We start from the raw sequence: 25,210 nt of genomic DNA on the forward strand, positions 1-25,210 counted from the left end.
CTTTTTGTTGAGCCATCATGAATTGTTCTTCACTGGTCTGTCAAGGAGCAGGTTAAACACTTTGAATCAAAATTAGGGACACTAATAGATTCCACTTGGTATAATTAGTATAAAATTGATTTGCAGTGGGTCAAACCAAAACCTGGATTAAACCACTGCCATTTGTTAAGGGGTGGTTATCAATTTTCCATACAGTTTTCAAGATTAAGTTAAATATAGTATATCAAAATCATCAAGATTAATATATATATATATATATATATATATATATATATATATATATATATATATATATATATATATATATATACATACATGTAGGCTATAATGTAAAATGACCCCAAAGACTCACTCCCTAAAATATAAAGGCAACTATATTTTTGTAAAAAAAAAAAAAATTAATGTAAGGAGTACATTGTTAAACTTGTTTTTATGAACACTGGTAATAAAAAATTAATTATTAAATTATTATCTAGAGATTGTTTATATATTATACACACACTTATATTAATGCATTATAGACATTTTTAGACACATTTTTCCTCCAAAAAATACACATGGGGGATGCTTATAGAAGCAGCAAATAAAAAACTGTCTTTCCTGTCCTTTTTTGTATTTGGGATCTTTTCCATTGATCATATTTACAGTCATTTTATGTGTACCATCTGAAAGGATGTTGATAAAGTAGCATCTGAAAGTAAATTTAGTGAGGCCCACCTAATGCCATGTACAAAAGGCTGTCCTTGTTATGTTTTAACATACACTCTGAGACATTATATCTTTTCATTTCAAATTTTAATGTTAAACAATTTATTTCACATTTTCTGAAAATGACTGATGAGATGTGAGAGTTCAATGTTTGTTCTAATGTTCACTGAAGGCCAGGAAAGATCCACACACCACAGTCAGCTGATATTATTCTGTATTTTTTGTGTGTCTTTAGATGTTAGGCTCATGTTCTTTATTCATCAAATAGGATACAGAAGCTGACAATGAAAACTGCATTAGCTATGATCATGCTGATCAAGTCATGATGAAAGAAAAGCAATACTCCCGCTTCTCACCGCACCACGTCCGTTCAGCTGGACTTTTACTTCTGCTTTTTTTTCTCATCGTTCCTGCTGTCAATAGTTTGTCTTTCTTTCCTCGTGTAGTTGGTAAAAACATGCTGTGAACTTGTTACATTAGTGTAGCACCAGTATACCCGCCTGCCGTCCGGATCAACAAACCATCTTGCATGGCTGGGAGCGGAAGGAGGGAGTAAGTGGAAGTTTGAAGGGCTCAGAAGGAGGGAGAAGGGAGGGAAGGGAGGAAGGACACGGCTGGTTCCTCTCATTGCTGGATCCTACGGATAGACTGGATCTGAGGGGTCTGAGCATGGCAACCGTACTCCCTGTAGTGCCTGTACTCGCCTTCATGGCAGTCGCACTCCATAATGTACTGGTAACCACGATAACCAGGATACTGGTAGCATACCCAGCTAGAGAAATAAAGACGAGATGTTATAATGGAGGTCAAGTGGAGCATTTGATATCTCAAACGTTGATGAATGCAGTGATAAATACAGTGATGCCAGCCTTTTTTCAGATACAGGTAACGCCATGTTTGACCCTAAAAAAAACGATCAGGTGATTAAAATCCATTCTGGGCAATCGTACTTACGCTCCACTCATGACTTTGATGGAGCCGACCTCGTTGCTGCACCATCCCATACCCTGCAGAGAGGGGTAGTCATTGCACACCTCCCACTGCCTTCCAGTCATGTTATCACACTCGAAAAGTGTCATACGGCAATCACTGTGCGTCTGTTTCAGAATGGAGAAAGAAAGATATACAACTTGTTGAATGCTCTGTTGAGCAAAATTCTGATTCAAAGAAACGAGTACCTTTAAATTTGTGGCTTGGAATTTGAATTAAACTGACCCTGTCTCACAGGATGTTGAATTGGAACGGATGAAATTGCAAATGTAAATTGAATTTACTGCAGTGTAACAGTCACACAACTTGAATTAGTCAAACACAACAAAATGGACAAGATCCTGCATTCTAGGAAATGTTCTCGCGCCATGAGCCATAAAATGACCATGAAAATAAAATGTAAAATCGATCATAAATTGACCATAAAAATCAATGTTTTATAACTTCTATAAATCATACCTTTCTATCTATCTTATATAATTATATAAATCTTAAATTATATAAAAAATGATACATTTTATAAATATTTTAGAATAATATTTTTAATGTTTTCATTACCCTTTGTGTGTATAATGACAAATGTCAATGATAATAAATAAATAAGATTTTATATATATATATATATATATATATATATATATTTATAGCTTTTTATCAAATATTTTGGACTTATTTTTCTAGTATTTCTTATTATACCCCTATGTGTATGATAGCATTTTTATGTAAATTATGCAAATATATAAATAAAGGTAGTTTTTCAGACATTGATTATTAATATTTTATATAAATTATATTTATATTTTATTATTTCTTTTTAAACAAATATTTAGATTTTTTTATCACACACACACACACACACACACACACATATATATATATATATATATATATATATATACACACATAGCTTTTAAAACATTGATTATTTGGTATATTAAAATTTTCATATACATTTTGTTATTATGATTTACTGCTTTTTAAACAAATATTTTAGATTTAGATTTCTTATATTTCTGATTATTAATTCTATTTCAATGATGCTTTTTGCCATTTATTTTACTATAGCTCAATTCAAATTCAGTTTATTCTCAATTCAGTTTAATGCCATGTATCTACAGCTATGAAGAAAAATGTAAATGTGTTGAGAATAGTGTCGATCAGAGAGTCTGTTGGTGGGTGTATTTTGTGTCTCACTCACAGCAGAATAGATGGGGCGGAATGACATCAGCCTCTCAATGCGATAGGCATTGCTACCACTCCAGGCCTCCCAGCAAGGGTAATCTCCCTTTTCCAGGATGAACTGCTGGCCATTGAAGGTAGAGTGCTCAAAACCTACCCAGCTAGAGTCAGAAGAAAAGATTAGGAGATGGGGCTGGAAAGAGGAAGAGAGATTTACTCAGGTAATCAAAGATGTTTGCTTTTACTCACACGCCACACTCCACCTTCAGGGAGCGGACAGTCTCCATTCCGTACTCCATGATGTTCTGGCAGCAAGCGGTGAATTCACAACGCCTGCCCTGGAAATGCTCCTGATCATAGACAGTAATCTGAAAAATGAAGAAATGTGTAAACATACACAAATATCCAGGAGCGTAGCCATCTTTTCAGAAGTAAGGGGGACAAAAATGTAGTAATACTTTTTTTTTATTGACGTTTTATTTTTCTTCTTATTTATTTTAATTGGCAAATAAATCAAATACACAGCAGGACAATAATCAATTTTTTATATTCTATAATATTTTGATTAATATTTTTTTTTCACATTTTCCTAATGACAATTTTATGATTTGTGTTGTGTTACTACTACACTTTTTTTCATTTTTATCACAGAATAAGTCTGAATAGATTATATACTGTAATAAATGCAATGTCAAGTAGCACAGCATTATTCATATACTTCTTTCATTACCTGGATATAACTTGAAAAACCCTTGAAAACCTCTTTGTGAACACACTTCCCCAAAATAAAAGTGTGGGGGACAAATTTACCTGTTATTTACATTTAATAATGATTTAATGAAATACCAATTTAGTTTGTTCCAAATTGTTTTAAATTATTTAAAATTATTATTTCAAAATACATCAGCAGTCAGGAATAATTGCGATTTTTTAAATATTTTTGAAAGAAGTCTCTTTTGCTCACCAATGCTGCATTTATTTACAGTTTATTTTTTAAAATATAAAAATGCAGTAAAACTAATATGGTGAAATATAATAACCATTTGAAAAAACTATCTCTTCTATCTGAATGTATTTCATAACATAATTTATACCTGTGATATCAAAGCTGAATTTTCAGCAGTGTCACATGATCCTTCAGAAATCATTCTAATATTCTAATTTGGGGCTCAAGTATTATAGATGCTCAAATATTAATAATGATTTTTATTATTATCAATGCTGAAAACAGTTTTTGCTCTTTAATATTTTTGTGGAAAGTGAGATTATTTATTAATGGTAGTGTTGACTGCTGGAAATTCAGCATTGATAACGCAGGAATAAATTACAGTTTGAAATATATTTCAATTGTTTTAAATTGTAATAATCTTTCACACTATTATAGTTTTTTTTACAGCATTTTTGATCAAATAAATGTAGCATTGGTGAGCATAAGGGACAATTTTTTTTGTATTAATTAAAAAATAAAATTAAAATAAAATCACTGTACCTTCCATGGTCCCATGGGCATTGACATAGGGTTTGTCAGAGCCATTGTTTCAGATATCTCAGCGCTGATTGACCTGCATGCAAGGAATCAGACATCATCAGAAGAGTTCATCACTGTATAACATTCTAAAAATGCCATACATTATGAACAATTTTCATAAATTTCTACTTTCACTTACTTGTCCTACTGTGAAAAAAAAACAATGATTTTTTTTCATAACATTCTTTGTGCGACAAGCCTGAACATTGTTGGATCAATTAAACAGAGTGGCTTATATCACTGTCTAATGCTCATCAGGACTGCAAATGAAAACTGTCTTGTTCAAATCATAATTATCTCCTCTTCCTTATAATTAGCATGTCTGATTGTATCAGTGGATCGTTGTTTGATTTATCGTTCTGTATTTTAATGCTCACTATGGTGTTCCAGGCTTGTTATATCTGGTTTAAAGTTGGCAGAGGTACAGGGTTTACCAGACTTACCCAACAGAATGAGCTGTTTGCGTTGAGGGGAATCCACTACACGGCCTCCTGCTCAGGCATCTGTGGGGCTATTTATACAGACGCAGCTTCAATGGGGCTCCCTGATTCACAGACCCTGGCTGCTGTCAGCATTTTGCTTTGGATGCCTTTTGTTTCTGACCTCAACTGTAGTCCTTTCTTTCCTCTGCATGCTCTTTACAATGAACTGATCTCCACCAATGAGCGGCCATTGAGCGGTCATGTTCCACTACCTAACTTTTACACTATAAAGGTAGCAATGCATACTAATATCTGATTTTAGGTCACATTTATGTGAATCATATAAAAGGTTATATAATATAACTTGAGCTTTTCATTTCAGGCCTATCAAATTTGAATTGAAGACGTCTTTGCAACAGTATTTGGTTTTTTTACAGACTTTATAAGGAAAAAAATATTGCACTGAAATATATTTTAGGTGACCCTTGACCACAAAACCAGTCTTAGGTCGCTGGGGTATATTTGTAGCAATAGCCAAAAATACATTGTATGGGACAAAATTATAGATTTTTCTTTTATGCCAAAATCATTAGGATATTGAGTAAAGATCATCTTCCATGAAGACATTTTGTAAATTTCGTACTGTAAATATATTCAAACTTAATTTTTGATTAGTAATATGCATTGCTAAGAACTTCATTTGGACAACTTTAAAGTTGATTTTCTCAATTTTTAGATTTTATTTTTGCACCCTCAGATTCCAGATTTTCAAATAGTTGTATCTCTGCCAAATATTGTCCTATCCTAACAAATCATACATCAGTGGAAAGCTTATTTATCCAGAAAAAATTACCCTAATGACTGGTTTTGTGGTCCAGGGTTACATATGTGATTTTCACATAATACAAATGTTTAATTTGATGACGCCTGAGATGCAATGACAAACAATTATGCTGCTTACATGTTTTCTGGGGTTTAGTCAGATTTCGGAGGAGATGTCTGATTAATGCAATGAGTAACGTGGATGAGTATCTGGTCTATAAATGGAAAAAGATTGCTAATATGAATTAGTGTGTTTTCCAAGTCAATGAAGCAGATACTGTTTGAGCTCAAATGCAGACAAATTTAACATTACAGCAGTTTAAATGTCTAAAAACTACTGTGTTCAATTGCAACTTCAAATATCCAATTCAGGAACAATACATGGGTTTATAGAAAAACTATGTACCATAGGACATTTACACTGAAAGATGCTCATATACAGAAAACAAATAGGTGGAGGATTTACTTTGAAACAATTTTCACTTGATTGCTAGTTAATTTCACAAATAACTGCAAAGGAATGGCATTGAATGAATGTGAAATTCTGAAGTAGAATGACTAAAACTGTGTTTTCTTTTAAAACGTACTCCAAATATATATATTTTTATTTCAGTGTATAGATAGACCAGTGTTAGCATTGATCGTGAAATGACTTCTGATGCGCAGACCCAGGTCTCTTTGCAAAACAATGGCCGTACACAGACTGCAGTCAGCACATTGTTGTCCTGGGTGGAGGTGTGTGTGTCGAATGTGTATGACGTGTTTATCTGTTAAGCTCTGTGTGAGTGTGTGTGTGTCTGGTGAAATGTAGTTCTGGTTTTGTTTAAAAATGTCTGTATGTGCATGTGTGTGTGTGGATTTCTGCTGATGAGAGCAGCCACACCGTGATGACAAAGAGACAAGCCAGCTCAGCAGGCCTGTTAGATGAAATGAGAGTGTCCTCTTCTACAAAAATACACTCTCAGCCATATTATTAATAAACTCACCTCTGAATTAACATACTGTAACATAAACATGTTATTGATGACGTGTTTATGCCTTTGTTCTGTCTTTTAAGCTATAAATGTTTGATTCTATCTTAGTTTTGTATCTTAACAATAGGCTATTATACCAATAAGCACGACTATATTGGTTTAAAAGGAGATCTTTGAATTATTAGATGATGGCAGGCACAAAATGTAATTAGACAGTAGGCTTTTATTATATCATTTGGATAAAAACTTTTAAAGCAAAGCAAAACCTTTAAAATACAAGCTCTTATAACTGTAGTTATAAGTTATTTTTCTGCATTGGAAATCAGTTTCTCATTCTCTGGTGTAAATGAAATGAAATGTTGTTTTCGTTTATATCAATGGTTAGGCCCTATATATACATATATACATACATTCATATATATATATATATATATATATATATATATATATATATATATATATATATATATATATATATATATATAAATATATATATTTTTTTTTCACTGTCGTGTGGCGTCCTCTGGTGGACTGTCATAACTTCAACGCTACAGTAAATTCAGGATGTATTTTGGCATATATGCTTCCATCATGAACCTTTTATTGCACAAAAAGTACTTTATGGTGGCAAGAGATTCTTTAAGTTATAAAAAAATCTTAAAAGAAAAAGGGGCTATTTTAAGAACTGTTAACTGTAACGTTCAGTGGGAAACCTAAAATTGATTCTTCACTGGCATTGCCCATTTTCTACCCCCTTTATGGAACTTTTATTTTGAATCAAATTAAGAAACAAAAACTTTCACATTAATTGTAAACGTCAATGCAGACTTAAATGTAAAGTTTTAAGTTAGATTTAACGTGTAAAAAAACATCTATATTACGTTTTATTTTAAATAATTAATATTATCGGCGTTACAATTTCTCATATTTGCTGGGGTTTGTGTTTTATTTATTTGATTTGTTTTGAGTTGAACTAATGCACGTTCACATAAAACACGAATCAACTTGGATTATACCACACGACAAACGGGGAGAATTCAAAACAAATATCCGGCGCACAATACATGCTAGAATGACCAGTTCAGTCAAGGCTCGACAACTGTTCCTTAGAAATACAATGCGCTGCACTCAAGGGAGTCTTTTTCTTTCTCTCTTTTTGTATCAGTCAAACAGTGTCATCTGTTGTCACCGTGCGCCACTGAACTGCGGGCGACCCCTCGTGCCGCGCAGTAGTACGTCCCTCAGCTGGAGCGCGAGAGAGGTTCAGAGCGGAGAACAGGAGGATTTAAATACCTCTAAGCGGGCGACCTGCGCAACCCTTCGGGTGTGGGAGGGTGACTGTTTTGTGTCTTTTGAGACCGGGGGAGCAGGGGGTGGAGGAGGAGGAACGGATAATGAGCTATTCTTGTACCAGCACAGGCAACAGCCAGGACCCATCGAGCTCTAAGAAGTCCGGCGTCGTTAATCCCGGTAGTTGCAGCAGCGGAGACACCGGCAACGGCAATAACCGCCACATTATCCGCGGCAGCAAAGCGAACTCGAACCCTGATATATCCGAGGCCATGAGGGTCAAGAAGGGTTGCAACACGACAGATGTCGGGGTCCCAGTCACCACAGAAGAGGAACTGCATGCGAACGAAACGATCACCCCGGAGGATGTGCTGGGATTACAGAAGATCACTGAAAGTAAGTGACCGAGTGGATCGGAACACGCTCGGAATATTTCGTCAAAAATCGTGCATTGTCGCAAAGCTATTGCATACGTTGCGCTTTGTATCAACGCAGGCTACAGTAGAGTGAGTAATCATCCTCTTGTTTATGAACACTTCACTATGGCATATAACGTTACGCCATATTGTAGCAATTCTAGATCACCAGGCTTTTTTATTAAGAAAGACTGGAAAATAACTTGATTGAAGAACAGACTGAGCCAAACAGGTTTATACAGTCCATCATTGGTGTGCTAATATTGCATTACAGTGCATCAATGTAGCGCACTCTTCAAAGGTCTTCATTAGGGTTATATGACCTTTTACTGGTAATAATACTGAAATCAAACTCATCAGCTTATGAATGACTTTGTAAATTATAAGACATAAATGGCATGGAAAGTGTCATTTCCCAAGGATCAACTATAATAACCTCCTTCAGCCTTGCAGTCCTAAGTATGGTTAGGTAACAGGTGGCCAAAAAGCCCTACGTTTCTGTTTTTGAAAAGGCTGCATGTAATGCTAAGATATTAGAAATGCCTCTGATTAATTACAAATTAATTCATTTATTTTTTAATATTAAATTCCTGAAAAGTTCTAACCAGCTTGTGAATTATATCAGGACTTGTGTGTCGAGGGCCTTTTTCCTGCATCTAGCATTTTAAACAGCAGTCATTATTTTTTTGTGTGTTTATATATATGATTTATAAATCTATTACAAAGTCAAAGTACAATTTTGTAATTTTCCTGTTTATAGTGAACAGAAATCCATTGAGTTGGTTCTCTTGTCCATTAGCGACTTTTGAGCAACTTGATGCACACTGAATTACTTGTAATGAAACTTTAGTGGTTATGGAAACGTAATTTGAGAACACTCTTGAAATGTGTGTGTGTGTGTGTGTGTGTATAAATTATGTAAAGAATATGTAAAATATTTACACTTCCTAGGATTATATTCTTCTCTTGCAGCCGTCTTTCTCTGTTTTCAGTTAATATGTCAGCGCATCATCCTTGAATTTTTCTTTTCTTCTTCCTTTAAAAAAAAATTATAATTTAGGTAAGAAGTGAAGGTTTATTAAAAGTGTATATTAAGTGTTTTCATAAAATTTAAGTTCAAACGAAAATGAAAGATGAACGCCAAAAATGATAAACTGTATTTGGCTACATATTTTTGTGTCTAATAAATTACATTAATTCATTAAACCTGCATTTTTATCTTAAAACTACAAGGTATTTAAATAACAATAATTATGTGACCCAGGGGCGGTTCTAGGGTGAGTGGAAATCCGGGGCTTAGCCCAGAAAAATCTATGTATGTGACTTTTTATGTGACTTTTTATTTTAATAAATCAGAAAGATTTACCTTGTTTAAAATAAACAAAAACAAAAAAACAAATTTAAAACATTTTATTTAAAGTTTATCCCTTGTATCCTGACACATATGCTGATGTTGTGTCTCTATCTCACTTATTTTTGTCTCTGTCTCTCAGTTTTCTTTTCCAATCAAGCCTGACTGGCTACACTCGTCCTGGTAGAACAGGGATAAGAAGCAAATATTAAGCAGTGCACTGACATGCTGTGTTCCAAATTGGGTAAAGGGATACTGCTGAAGCTTCACGTGTTTTGGGCCTGTCTGCAGGGTTCCTAGATCATCCCTTTCTCATTCCATCCCTTTATTATTGTTTTAATAGTCTTCACTTAATGGCATGATTTTTGTGAGAATAGATAATTAAAGGTGAATAAAGAATCTATAACAACAACAACAACAACAAAACTTCACCCATTCTTCCTGCACATATTACATTTTATATGCTACCTTATTCTTACTTTATACATACATAATACACACACAAACACTTAAAGCCAAGTATAATTATAAACGCAGGGCTCTATACACTTATATTTTTGAAGGAGCACTTACACAGCACTTAGAAATTGCATAAATAATCGTATGAGGCTCATGTATCAAATACAAAATTTAGAATACAGAAATATAAAATTTAAAAAAAATTAGAATGAAACTTTGCCACTAGATGGCGGCCTGCCACTGCCTTAATGAGTGAGTCGGTCAGTCATTTAATCAATGGATTCATTTGAAACCAATGATTCATTCAGAAAAAAAGTAAGCAACTGTTTTTATGAATGGGTCAGTAAACACCGCTGTGTGTTGCTGCAGAGCACAACAACATGCTTTGTTTGGAACCATTTCCTTTGCGAAATATGTCTTTTTTTATTATCTTGTTTATTGAATTGTTGCCCTGACACGAAAAGTCCGCCACAGACCGTGCTAACCAAACATTATAACCGCTCTGTGCGTGTGTGTGTGTGTGTGTGTGTGTGTCCTAAAGTGTGCTGCGCAACCGTTAACTGTTAGATGTTCAAAATGTAACGTTAAATCAGACACAATTTAAAACCGAAAAAGAAATATAATACTATGATTAAAAGTTACAGATACCTGAAGCTGTTGTATCTTGGCGTTCAAGTGTTGGCTGGGGTGTTTGACTTCCTTTTTTGTTTTTTGAAGAATTTTTAAATATCCATTTTAATTTTCAAATAAATCGATCTAGTAAAATACTACACACCAACAAACCGCCTGGCTCCAAAAGATCTAAATTAATTGGCTGGATCGTACAGACGCTCATCGATGGTTGGCTAGTTTACATGTCAGTCAGAAGCACTAGATTCAGTGGGCGGTTTTCGTCGGTTGTGAATGACAGACACTGTAGACGTGAGAGTCGCGAGATATTTATTTATTTATTTATTTAAATTCTAATATAAATAATTTTATTGGGCATGAAAACTCATTGATGGCATGGTGGTAATAAAAACATTCCGGGCTTTACTGAAAACATTCCACTCCAGCCCCCTTAGCCCACCCCTAACGCCGCCCCTGATGTGACCCCATAACAGCTATTAATAATTTATAAACTTTGTTATTCATTATAAATACTCATGACAACAACAATAATACAGATTCTTGAAACCTTTTATGAACTCTTGCTGGAAAATTATGTTGTGATTTTGTTCTAAATTGTTTGATACATGCACTACTTTTAAGACATCCCATTTTGTGTTAGCCACCCTGATATCTTGGTAAAGTTATGTATGTAAATGAGCAGGGTAGTGGGCCTTGATTTTAATGTGCCCTACAAATGTGCAGATCATGTTTGTTTCCAGCCCACTCAACCAGCATGTTTATTTGCTCAAAGCAGTTACATAATTTCACCTGTTTGCTGTGTTTGACTTCATAAGCTGTCCTGTTGGGCCTTTCTGAACATCTGAGAAATGCTTCCCACTCAAAGCAACAAACCTATGCTTTGCTCACAGTCACAGTACACAAGACACATCTCTTCTTTTGATATTTTGCTCTAACTTCTAACCTTAGCACTGATGACAGCTGAGTCCTTAGCCATCTTCAAGAAGCTTGTCAGTGATCTACGGCTCTGTGAATTAAATGCCGCTTCATCTGAAAGGATGTAAATTATGGGGTAATTTTCATTTTTGTGTTAACTATCCCTTGAAATCATATTTTGAGTAATAAATGCAGTATTTCAGAAGGCTAACTAAACAAATAATGGTTCTTGCTTCACCAGGCCGAATTGATACAGACAGTATAAATTTTTCTTTGAAGGTTGAAAAATATAATATTAATATATTTGATCTGAATGACAGTGATCCATATTCTTAAGTCTCTCAATGCTTAAGACAAAGCCCAGACATATTAGTCGAACTCCTGTAGTTTTCTAGTGAACTTTATTTTTCACACTGATTAAATACTCCAAATCTCTGTTTTAATGCATGTGCTTCATTTGCCTAATTGTATTTTGAATCATTCTGGCAAATATGTGAGTATAGATTAAATTAATATCTATTTAGTATATTTAGTATGTTTTTATGATCGACAATGGTCTGAATAGGCCATATTTCCAACTGTAAATTTATACTGTTTAATATAATAAACGTTTTGAGGGTTTTTATTGCTCAAAACAAAAGTACATGGATTTACTTTCCACATCTGATGAAATATAATTGAAATGAATGTGCTTGGACTAGGTTTAAAGTACTTTGACAAAAACCCTTGTCCTCTCCAGTTTTCATTTCTAATTTGAATGTAATATCCTGTTCCAGTTCCAACTCTACGCAAACAATTATCATAAAGTAATTTATACAAGGCTGTACTATAGAATACCAGCAAATCAGTCCTGAAGACTGCATTCAGTGTGCACAGTGTGTAAAATCATACTTCAGCCAGACAGTTGGTTTTACCTCACTGCAGTTTCTTGTTTACCTCTTGCCTAATTCAACATGTGACCCAGCTTCAGTGTTGATCTACATTGGCATGACATTACATGTATTCAAATATGCGACTCTGCATAACTTTGTCTTCTCCAGCTAAGATAAAAGCACTGCTAAACATACATTTAGATCCTGTCTACTTAAGAATCATTACCTCAACTCCCAGTCCCTGTTACAGAACTCTACATTTGCAATCTGAGTTTAACGTGAAATTAATAGAAAATTAAGACTAATGTATAGTAGGGAGGTTGTTCTATACTGACGGTCTGTGTAAATGTTTAAAGTCAGCATAAGATGTCAATTTAACTTTCCTATTTTTAAAGGTATTGATCTTATTGTGAATGATTCAGCCATGCAAGTTTCTTTTTTTCCCCTCCAATCATTCTGTACGCATAAACCCAACATTAACACGATTTTAAATCACTATACTTTTTAAAATCATAATACAACTTTGTGTCCTCTGTTCATGAGCCAGGTTGTTTTGAGTTTGAGTGACTACTCGTACACATTTAGGGCTTTTTTCACCCCCATATACAAGGCATATACAAGGCAGCATCTCTTGCCCTTTTGGTGCTCTCTACTGTCTGCTCTTGCTGTCATTTCCTGTGTCTTATTCTAGCGACTATATCCGCAACCTCTAAACTCCAGATGGCTAATCTGCCAAGCTTAATGTGCTAAAAATGTACACCACTCCTTTGCAACCTAGTGTCCTTAGCACGGCCCGGTGTCATGAAAAATTAAATCCTCCTGCAGATCCCAATCCCCCTTGGACCCCAAGAGATAGCCGTTTGTAATGCCTGATGATAATAAATGTGTTCCCTTTGACATCTAAAGATTAATAATTTTGAATGGAATGTATGGTACTATCATGTCTATTATATTGCACATTTTAATATCAGTGTTTTGATATGATTACGTATCCAAACTTTAGGATGATAGATGACGAAATGTTAGCTTGCCAGTAATTGCTTAGTATGCTAACTGAAAACCAGACTTGATAAATTTGACCATATGTGTTTTACATATAAATACTTGACATTTTCGTGTCAAATATTGATATTGGCATACAAATATTTTCATGAACAAATCATGATTCATCAATAAATTTTTTACTACATTTTAGCCTTAGGTTGTCTTAGAATTGTGGTAAGATGATATTTGAACCTTTACGCCCTTCGAGCTTTAAGTAAGACCAGGGTTTCTGGACCAGTGCCTGAGTGTACTGCAGATAGAGCACACATTAATAATACATTGACTTTTTGAGTCCGCTCATTTGAATTGGTTGATCATATTCACCAAATCCTTCTAGTAGTTGCTGGCAATGCCAAGGTTATACTGTTTGATTCCCAGGGAAAGCAAGAACTGAAAACTTGATGCACACAAAAAATGTGTACCTTGAATTCAGTGTAAGTTACTTTTGATGAAAGCATCTGCCAAATGCATTAAAATGTAAAACCTGTATAATTTTTTTCATAAATCATTTTTTGTTTTGTTTTACTAGCTGAACTCCCTGACTCCGTGATCGTTCACCGTGGTTAATGGCTCACCGGATGGGAGGATTGTCAGTGAATAGTTTATGATTTTTGTCTTGTTCCTGCTACTGTTTTATATTTGACTGATTATTGCACGAGACACATTGACTAATGTAATGAGATGCGTAATGTATTGTACTTCTGCTGTCATTTTGAAGCATTGGTCACTAATTACAGTACATAAAAAGGGCCTGTTATGACATTTTGTTGAACTGTTCATTTTAATAAACAGACCAGTTTGGTTCATATATGATTTCATGTTCTACTAAGGCCTTTTCTGCTTATAATATTAGTAATATTGTTGGATGGTTGCTGGATGCATTATAATGCCATTGGTTGTCTCATAATACTGAACTATTTTAACTTGTAATTTTTGATATCTGACTTAAACTTAAATTGATAAATCACTTAAAGACAAACTGACATCTGAGAGCTAATTCAAAGAGTTATTGAACTGAAACAAACTGGAGAAACCATTTCAACTGCGATGCGAGTCATTTACATAGATTTACATATTTGTATGAACCCAGACTGTGTGATCAGAGAGCAGTTATTTAAAGAGACGGATTTGTTTAGTTTCAAGAAATGATGCTAAAGGACATGCACACAGAGAAAGAGTTCATATAACACGCATGCACTCATGTTTTCTGTTCTTGTTCAGCACTTTAAACACTTCAGTGGCATGCCAGTAGGTTGGTCTTGTTTCTGCAGTGGCCCATCTTCTCACCATGGTATTGCTTGATGCTAATGCAGAATGATCCAGGGTCACGTTAAAACTGCCAAAGGCATGGCGGTCATGCCTGTGCTGGCCATGAATTGCATTTTTTGGCTGGGCATTTACAAAACTGAGCCTAAATCTACCAGACATGTGTAATATTGTGACCTCTATCAGGTTCTCTTGCTCTACAATGTGCATGTGTACTTGTGTGATAAGAACATCAAGTACCCATTGAGGTTTTCCTGTTCGTGCGTATGCAAACACATTTTGCAAGAACTTGCAAAAGCCTTTAAATTCTCTTATGCTTTCAACATGACAGTGTTCTGGTCCTGTTCAGAGTGACTACTGAATGTGTCATCTAGATCAGTGGTTCTCAGCTGACCCTGATATTTTAGGGTTACGATCTACCAGTTCTTTTGAAAAATCAGTCAGTGATTCCTAGTTAAGGATTGCTTTGTACTTATGCCAAAGCATCTAGTTTTAGCTTTTGTTTACATGCTCAGAACATATTTTAAAAGTTAATTTGTAGAAAATAACCACTGTAAATTGGAATTCCGTGACATTATTAGTGATCTAGATTAGTGAGTGGTTGCTCACATATTTCAGGCTTATTAGACCTTGTGGTTGTTAATTTTGGTGATGATATGCAAAGTTAAATAAATTTAGCAAAGTTTGGTGGTTGAGCGAGTAATGGTAATGAATACACCCACAGCATGTTTTAAATAGTTGGTTAATTTGTGCCTAAAGGTCAAACAAGTACAGACGTTCTCATTTTAATGAATCATGTTTCATATACATCTCTATTTTTGTTGCATAGATTTTTTTTCTTTAGGCAGGCAGCATTCATTTAGTATTGATTACAAAACTTGATTTAGTCTGTTTTATATATATATATATATATATATATTAGTCTTATTAAATATCTTTTTTGTCCCTTTTTTATATTTTACCTTTTTAGTTTATATTTATATTTGGTTTATATAATCTTATTTTAGAATATTAAATCTTAGTAACTTTTTTTTTTTACATTGCATATTACTTGTACTTGGTACAATAATAACAGTGTATGTTATGCATAATTACATGCAACTAATACAAAACCAAACCATAATCCAACCCTATCCCTACCGTAAGTAGTAGTACATGTTATCAATTAATACTCAGTGCATAAATGTGTAATTACACTGTAACAAGGACACCTTAAAATAAAATGTAAGCAAATCTTTTGTCCCTCACAGCTGGAATGATTATCATTACTGTTCTCAGTTGCATGCTGGATTCAGTGTGGCACAGGGAATTCAAACTATCATTGCTTGCATGAGTATCACAGCTCAATGTTGGAACTCCTAAACCATGGCTCTGACAAAATTTTGGCTGTATTCCTAAAGAGAAAATCTGTGTAGCTTCCGGGAGCTGTTGAGTAGAACCCTTCCGGCACACTCTGTCTCTGCCGCCCACCGTGAGACATGTTAGTGTGACACCGGCTCATTCCCAACTCGTAGACACTCACACCTGCTACTCTGTGCATTACATCACTGTTTTGGACGACGTGCCTAAAAGCGGATTACAGGACATCTCTTATTAATTTACCACTACACACATTCCTATACACGCTCATGCAGACTGCATCACTCTCTGTGTCTCTCTTGGCGTTGATGAATAGCCAGATGGCATGATGGGGTGGTGAAAGCTTCATTTGTGGTCAGTGAACAAACAGCAGTCAATGTTAAATTAATTTGTGTTGCTCTAAAGGTGTTAGTTATGTAGCGGATACTGAGGAATTACATTGCAGCAGTAATCCGCATTACCTGTCATTCACTGCACAGATTACTTAATGGGTTTAAAGGTGAGTCAGTTATTGTAAACAACTTCCATTGAATGAATATACATAACCTAGTGTTTTAGACTGTGTTGCCCTCTGACCGCTATAGAAATGGCTCACTTTCTGGTTGTAACGAACCAAATGTGAAATTTCAAATAAAACTGAAATCTTCAACTGTGATGTTAAGAATCAACAGATTTAGAAAATCCTATGACATATGTCAATACTATGATACATTTTTCTGTAACTCTTCACAATAAGGTCCCATTTGGTAATTTACAAAGAACAATACATTTGTTCCAGTATTTATTAATATTTGTTAATGTTAGTGGTTAATGTTAGATTAGGGACACATTCACTATTAACTAAGAGTTTTCCCCCATTAAACTACTAATTTGCTTCTGATTGATAGTAAGGCAGGTTGTTAGTAATTTAGGTATTGGAAAGGGTTAAAGGGGACATCCGATGAAATTTTCGCTTTTGCTTTTTTTGCATTTAGATCTTCCAGTTCAGAAATGCTAAAAAGAAAACACACTGCAGCCAGTTTGTTATGGGCTGTCTGAGCCTGAAACCGTGTCATCCAGCGAGCTGTTTCAGTCTGCAGCTGGTTTCTACATAGATACTTATAGTAGTAGGTAGCTTTGAATAGAACTGTTTTTGACCAGGTAAAAAGGCTGTTGTTTTTTACGACCATTGAGGAATTTTATCCAAACTTTGTTACTGACATTTTATGAAGACCCTAAAGAATCATACCAACTTGTGGAAAATGGGCATCCGATCATCCCTCTAAGGGATCTAGAATATGGTCATGTGGAATATGACATTGTGTGCTTCATAACAGCCAATATTCTAGAAACATGCATGCTAATAAGCAAGTAGTTAATAGTGTTCCCTAAATCTAAAGTGTTACCCAGTTAGTTAAAAAAAAAAACAGCTGTGCATTGTTCGTGTATGCTCGGGTCAATTAAATACTAACCAGTACAACTTGATTTAATTAATTATTTTAAAATAATTAATAAGTCTTGAAATTAATATTCAGCAATTTTGCATTTATTTATTAAAGTGTTTTTTCATGTTAACTAATGTGGTTAAGTAATGTTAACAAATCTTACCTTATTGTAAACTGTACATGTACTTCGCTGATTTATTACATTTCTTCTTTCTCTTCTACTTCTACTTATTATTATTATTATTATTATTATTATAATACTATTGCAGCATCTCATAATCCAGAAACCAACTTTTTTTTGAGAGCGCTCACTTATGTATATGGGTCATTTGGCGTTCCATTCAGTTATTTCCAGGTCAGAGTCTGTTTTTGTGCTCTGTGTGAGCAGTGTCATGACAAAACTGGTTTTGGATGGGAAAACACATGTTTGAGGACTCTGTTTGCTCAGTTGCAGTTAGATCATATTGAAGTGCAGCAGAGAGAGGTGCACAGAGCCTGCCTTCCCTTTAAATCATCTGATCGCATCCCAATCTGCCCCTGCCATGCTGAGATGCCTTAAGCTGCTTAGGGCCTAATCTGGGCCCTGGGCTCCTAGGGGAGCACATATACACTGTCCAGAGAGGAATTGCTAAACTACAGCATGTGGCCATGGGAATACCTTCTCTCAGGATACTACATGGTGGGGTTATTCAGCATGCACGGGGTGTTGAAAACATTCAAAGGCTGGATCTTTATAAATGGAGAAAGGAGATGGTTTTTCACATGTAATTGCATGATTGGGGAACAGTGGAGACATTTCATGTATTTGGATTTGCATGTTCATTCTAGGGTTGTAATGATATACCGGTATGACGATATATCGTGATATAAACATGTACGATTATCACACCGTGTACATTTGCTTTTCTATGGTATTGAGAGAAAATAACAGACACAGAATCTCACCTGCGTCTAGGCAACAACTTTCCACCTAAGGGGCCGTTCACATATCGTGCCTAAAAATGCGTGGAAAACGCTAAGCGCGCCACTTTCAGATTTTTTTCCAAAAGCCTTTGGGCACTTGTGCTCCTGAGGCGTCTGCCATTGCCAAGCAACCATGAACTGCTCTCTCCATGAAGACGCGGAAATTTCAGCAATGGATAAAGGAATTTGCAGTACTAAAAATTGCTTGCAGTAGCTCTGCTACTAAATTAATTTAAAAATGGCAATCCATATACAGCTATGAAGAGCTGTTCCTTCATCTTGGCTGAGCTTTCAACGTTGTTACGGAAAAGGTGAGGAAGCTACATGACCTGCGGTGCGCTCGCGGCATTCTGAACATTTGAGATGTTTTTAACTCGACGCGGTGCGGACTCGCCTGGAAAAAACGAGCTTCCATTATGAGCGCGCATACCACGTGCCTACATTTGAAATAACGAACTTGAGTACGCAAAAGACACGATATGTGAACGGCCCCTAACTGTTCTCTTGCTCCACCCACACGTACAGCAGAGACAACATCAGAGACAGAGGCCGTTATCTCTAATCTCGATCCCACGTCAAAATATGAGGTCAAATTGGCACTAGTATGGGATCACTTTTTGTATAGAAAAGACGAATGTTTATTTGTCCTTGAAGGTAGACACAGTTTGCAAAAACTGTGGTCAGAAAGCGGCTGCAAAATGAGGAAATGCTTTGAACTTGTTTACCTATTCAGAACATCATCATCCCGTGCAGATACAGCTATGTCCCATTTATAATTTAAGGTAAATGCATTGATTTCTGTGATACGGAGTAAAGCACAGAATCCAGTCATGACAATGAATTTACAGTAGCTAGCTACTCTGCAGATGTCACATAAAATGTGCAATTTGATGGATTGATGAATAAATAAAAAACAAAGCTGTAAAATAATGACAAAAGCACTGCTATATAAATATATACAGTAGGCTAGTCTGTTTGTTTTGCATGTCTCTGTGAATGAGTGGTGTCTTGTACTACATGCGCCAGCGTGGCTTAAAGGGTTAGTTCACCCAAAAAGGAAAATTATGTCATTAATGACTCACCCTCATGTCGTTTCAAACCCGTGAGACCTCCGTTCATCTTCGGAACACAGTTTAAGATATTTTACATTTAGTCAGAGAGCTCTGTCCCTCCATTGAAGCTGTGTGAATGGTATACTGTCCATGTCCAGAAAGGTAATAAAAACATCTTTGAAAGTAGTCCATGTGTACAGAGGATCAGTTAGAATTTTTTTAAGCATCGAAAATACATTTTGGTCCAAAAATAGAAAAACTACGACTTTGTTCAGCATTGTCTTCTCTTACGGGTCTGTTGTGAGCGCATTCACTGCAGTGTAGTGATATCCGGTTCGTGAACGAATCATTCGATGTAACCGGATCTTCTTGCACCAGTTTACCAAATTTGAAACGATTCGCTTATCCAATAAGCATTAATCCACAAATGACTTAAACTGTTAACTTTTTTAATGTGGCTGACATTCCCTCTGAGTTCAAACAAATCAATATCCCGGAGTAATTCATTTACTGAAACAGTACACTGACTGAACTGCGGTGAAGTATGCGGTGGTATGTCACAAATAGGGTTTTGCGGTATTTGCAAATATCAAGACTTTATGAAGAGCACAATGTACTACTATTTGGTGCAATTCAGAAAGCTTGCTGAACCCAACCAGAGCTGCTCTGAGCCACCTCAGTGATTTTCAGTTTAATTTGAGAAAAAACTACTGTCAAATACACTGAAACTCAAAGATCCTCATGATGAATGCCCAAATAAATTTGGTTTATCTTGAAGTGATGAATTTTATTAAATGAAAAAATAATATAATAGTATAATTTCATAATTAAAATGAATGTTTTCCTTCAAATTTTATCATATTATTATTATTATTATTATTATTTAAGGAACAGCATACAAGATTTTCTCATCCATGATTTAATTTATACATTTCTGTTGCACAGTATCTTATTTGGCAAAAAATAAAAATGTAGTGTTTTGTTGTAAACTAATTGTTATATTTTCATATGTTTGCTTTTTAAAATATTGAATTAACTGTGATAGCTTTATTAATTTACTTCATTAGACATTATTTTTAATGATACATTTGTATTAAATCATAAAACACAGTATCTGGGCGAAAAAATGGGAGAAAACCGAATTTGGGGAATATAAAATAAATTCCCAAATGAGCTATTCTATGGAGTTTGTGAGCAAACAAGTTATGTTTACATTCAGGCCTAGCAAACGTGGAAAGCATTTCTTTACCTGTTAATTGTAAATGATTGTCATGGTAAATATCAATATCGTATGATTTGGGACAAATATTTTTTGCATAATTGCCTAGCCCTATATCATCTACACATCTCCTGACACATGCCATTAAAATTATATAATATACATGTAATATAATATTTTATATATTATAGAAAATGCCATATATTACTAAAAGAAGCTATTGCACATTATTACATTTTCACAATTTGACTTTTTAACTTTGCATACAACTGGAAGTAAAGATATAACCATATTCTAATTTAGTGGTGTTAATTATATAAAATACAAGGTCAGATGTTTTGAGTCTTAAAAAAATAACACCCAAATTAATTTCCAACATGTCTCTGTTGTGGATTGAATTTTGGTTATGGGCAATAAAATATGCACAAAATTAAGTTAATTTTCATTTTACAAATATCATTTTATTGCGTACAGTGAAGTTAGGTTGTAAAAATGTTTTCAAACTGTAATATTAGCTCAAAACGTCACCAAATGATATTAAATACTTATATTTTTGTTTATGTATGTAGCAAAGTTTGGTGGTTGAGTGAGCATGAATACACCCACAGCATGTTTTAAATAGTTGGTTCCCTTTCAGTCGGTCACTCTCGACGCCACGTCGGTGACTGACGAATATGGTATATCGCTTCAATAGACCAATCTACTTCGAGTGTAAACTAAACGAGTCAATGCACATTGGAATGCAATCATTGCATCCAGCTGCCGCTGATCACTGCGTGAGTATAAGAAGGCAGCAGGTGCAATGCATACCAGCTTTTCGCTTCGGAGCCGACCGTTAGTATCGCTCTGCTCAACTGTGTCTGCTGTGAACTACGAGTTCAGCACGCTCTCGGAAGCTTCATGTGTTGGTGAGATGGCGCTTCAGCCGTGGTCGTTCCTGTGTTGAGTGGATTGCACACTTCAGGCTGCACTACCCCTGTCGTGTTGCAAGCGGCAAATTCCCCTGTGTGCCTCAGCACTAAAAGAGAATTTCCTAAAGAGCAAATTTCTCTAAAAGTGCTTCACGGGTGCGTCTTTGTAAAGACGACGGATCGTCCTTATAAGGATGCCGTTTCACCCGTATATTTCTGGGTGCGGTCGTTACCTGGCAACGGGTAACCATCTCGGAGCTGCGAACCAGGCTCCGCTACCTTCAGGGGGGCAGAGTCCCGTTGCCGCTTGACATGAGGGACACCAACAAGGTCCGGTTTCTCAATGCCCCTGTGTCCCAGACCGGCCTCTTCGGCGCCGCAGTCGAGAACTTGGCCCAGCAGTTCTCGGCTGCCCAGAAGCAGACTGAGGTGATCCGACACATCCTGCCCCGGCGGGCAGCTGCCACTCTCGTCCTGGCCCCCGTCAAACTTGGCAGTGAGCAGAATAGCAAGAGGCCCCGGGACGGGTGACCCAGAGAGAGGCAGCTGCTTTCTGGGGGATGGTGAAGGCACCTCTCCCTCCCCTGGAGGAGGGCCAGGCGGAGAATCTGGAAATCTCCACGGGAGAGCAGTTTTATCCCTCTATGGGTCCCAGGAGGGCACGGAGAGTTGCGGACGGCCAAGCACCGGACCTCACTCATCCTCCTCCTTCGCCAGATGGCAGCAGCAGGACAGCGGTCCCACTGAAACTCTTTCAGAGGCCCCCTGGGGCATATGGCGGCCGCAGCGGCACTTACACCGCTCGGCCTATTACATATAAGACCGCTCCAGCACTGGCTTTATAGCCGAGTCCCAAGGTGGGCGTGGAAGCGCGGCACTCACCGGGTCCAAGTTACACCGGCCTGTCGCCAAACCATCACTCCGTGGTCAGATCTTGCATTTCTCTGGGCAGGGGTGCCCCTAGAGCAGATCTCCAGGCATGCTGTGGTTTACACGGATGCCTCCACCACCGGCTGGGGGGCCACATTCAACGGGCATGAAGTCTCAGGGGTTTGGACGGGTCTGCAGCTGCAGTGGCACATCAATTGCCTAGAGTTGTTAGCAGCGCACCTTGCCTTGAACGATCTCAAAGGTCTCTTACGAGGCAAGCATGTGCTGGTCCAAATGGACAACACTGCGACCGTTGTGTACATCAACCGACAAGGTGGTCTGCGCTCTCGTGGCATGTCGCAACTCGCCCGCCACCTCCTCCTTTGGAGTCAGAAGGTTCTGAGGTCACTTCGTGCCGTTCACATTCCAGGCCTGCTCAATCATTAAGCCGACGAGCTGTCTCGAGCAATGCTCCCGGGAGAATGGCGACTCCATCCCCTGACGGTCCAGCTGATTTGTAGACCTGTTTGCTTCTCCAGAGACCTCTCACTGCCAGTTGTACTCCCTGACCGAGGGAACTCTCAGCACGGACGTACTGGCACACAGCTGGCCGCAGGACCTACGCAAGTATGCGTTTCCCCCAGTGAGCCTTCTCGCACAGACACTGTGAAAAGTTCGGGAGGACGAGAAGCAAGTCTTGCTAGTAGCACCTATTGCTAGTATGCTGCTATTGCTGCATACCATAACCCCCGTGAATGGGAAGTCTTTGGGTAAGCATGACCTCATCGTCAGGTTTCCCAATCCTTCCCTGCCCCCCTGTATACTCTCTTGGGACCTGTCTCTAGTGCTTAAATCACTACAGCAGGGCCCATTCGAGCCTTTGCATTCAGTTAAGCTAAAGTTTCTTTCATTTTCAAACACTGCTCCTGCTTGCACTGGCCTCCATCAAGAGGGTAGGGGACCTGCATGCATTTTTGGTCGACGATTTGGTTGATGACCAGAGTGTCCGTACTGTAGACCCTGTTGAGATCCTCCATCACCCTAAGCAGCTGGACGCGGCGGAACGTCCGGCGCCAGGCTTTCATGATGTATCCGTGAGAACCATGGAAGGGTGAGTTCCATATTGAGACCTAAGCAGTACTTGTATAGTCCACGGTATAGCCTTAGAGCCCGTGTTTCCTTGGCAGACTTCTGCCTTCCCAAGAGGGTTTTTAATTACCTCAAATTTCTCCGTATACTCCTAAACGGATGCTATATGTGTGTTTGCCTCCGAGACCTCCTTCGGGAAGGATGGGGCTTCCGCAGCGTCCAGATTATAAGTGGACCGGGTACGTTTTCCCAGTGTTATCCAATCTCACCCAGTGAGGTAGTGCTTTGACAACGGTGAGTGGAGCTACATTACTTGTTCTAATCCCCGGCCTACACCTAATAGGGGCACAGGCGGCTCGCACAGGGCACTGGAAGGGGCAGCACCCATGGCGCTTTGATAGGGATCCCATATTCATCGGTCACCGACGTGGCGTCGAGAGTGAACGACTGAAAGGAAAACGTCTCGGTTACGTATGGTAACCCTCGTTCCCTGAAGGAGGGAACGGAGACACCACGTCCCATCGACATGGTTGCTGTACCGTCGCTGAGCTGCCGGGTCCCCGGCTCGGCTCCTCAGCGAAAAACTGGTATGCATTGCACCTGCTGCCTTCTTATACTCATGCAGTGATCAGCGGCAGCTGGATGCAATAATTGCATGCCAATGTGAATTGGCTCATTTAGTTTACACTCGAAGTAGATTGGTCTATCGAAGCGATATCCCATATTCGACGGTCACCGACGTGGCGTCTCCGTTCCCTCCTTCAGGGAACGAGGGTTACCATACGTAACCGAGATGTTACGTTGTGTGTGTGTGTGTGTGTGTATTATATATATTTATTTAGTGTCTCTGTTTTTCTAATTCTCTTTGTGACAAATTAAATCCTACATGATCCAGATTTTTGGGTAAATGTTATTAGTTGTTACTATACAGACAATGTATTTCTACACAATACCACAATGAAGACACTATTAGAATCATGACTCAAAGGGGTTTCATTTTGAAACTGAAATAACGTTATCTAGCTCTGATTTAACAAATCAATCCCCAGAATCTCTGCTCAGGAAATCAGACACACAAAAATCTGAATATTAAAGGCCAACAACTGTGCATTTAAATAGAGAGCTCATTTGCAATTGAAATACCGCTGTTGTTTGTCGCTGCTTGGCTAAATGCTGTGGATAGGGGTTTGTTCCCTATCAGATATTTATATCTGTCCAGATTAGTTTTGTTGGTGCTCATTTAGCAGTTGACCGCTTTATTCAAGATGGAGCTTAATACAGATATAAATATGATGTAGTTTGTTTTGCACTCTGAACAGGAAATTATGAATCACTGTTCTTAGCCTAAAATACTAATTGATTACCGTTGCTCTGTGTAAAACATAGGTGATGACCAAATCATTGACTTGTAATGGCTTATGTTTAATGTGGCCTCTGTTTGCCTAAGCAGGGTCTCA

The 25,210-nt window shown here is 37.2% G+C and overlaps 2 protein-coding genes across 3 annotated transcripts in view; one reads left to right on the top strand and one right to left on the bottom strand.

Moving 5' to 3' along the window:
* Positions 1 to 773: 773 nt before the first annotated feature.
* On the bottom strand, positions 774 to 4,938 carry LOC132130787 (beta-crystallin A1-like). Of its 2 annotated transcripts, none has more exons than XM_059542597.1 (6): positions 4,849 to 4,938; positions 4,367 to 4,491; positions 3,127 to 3,245; positions 2,897 to 3,038; positions 1,663 to 1,805; positions 774 to 1,480 (listed from the first exon to the last, which is right to left on the bottom strand). In XM_059542597.1, exons 2-6 carry the CDS (start codon positions 4,409 to 4,411, stop codon positions 1,333 to 1,335), a joined length of 597 nt encoding a protein of 198 aa, XP_059398580.1. In that variant the 5' UTR covers positions 4,412 to 4,491; positions 4,849 to 4,938; the 3' UTR covers positions 774 to 1,332. The 2 variants fall into 2 exon arrangements, with proteins under 2 accessions (XP_059398580.1, XP_059398579.1); XM_059542596.1 differs by having other exon boundaries at positions 4,367 to 4,439; positions 4,849 to 4,932.
* Positions 4,939 to 7,822: 2,884 nt separating this feature from the next.
* The window catches only part of unc119b (unc-119 homolog b (C. elegans)), a 28,771-nt gene continuing 11,383 nt past the window's right edge, over positions 7,823 to 25,210 (top strand). The window contains exon 1 of the mRNA XM_059542139.1: positions 7,823 to 8,309. Within this exon, the coding sequence (XP_059398122.1) occupies positions 8,018 to 8,309 (292 nt within the window). The 5' untranslated portion in view covers positions 7,823 to 8,017. The remainder of the gene's footprint in view (positions 8,310 to 25,210) is intronic.

Source organism: Carassius carassius, chromosome 47 (assembly GCF_963082965.1).
Source record: "Carassius carassius chromosome 47, fCarCar2.1, whole genome shotgun sequence".
Classification (NCBI taxonomy): Eukaryota; Metazoa; Chordata; class Actinopteri; order Cypriniformes; family Cyprinidae; genus Carassius; species Carassius carassius.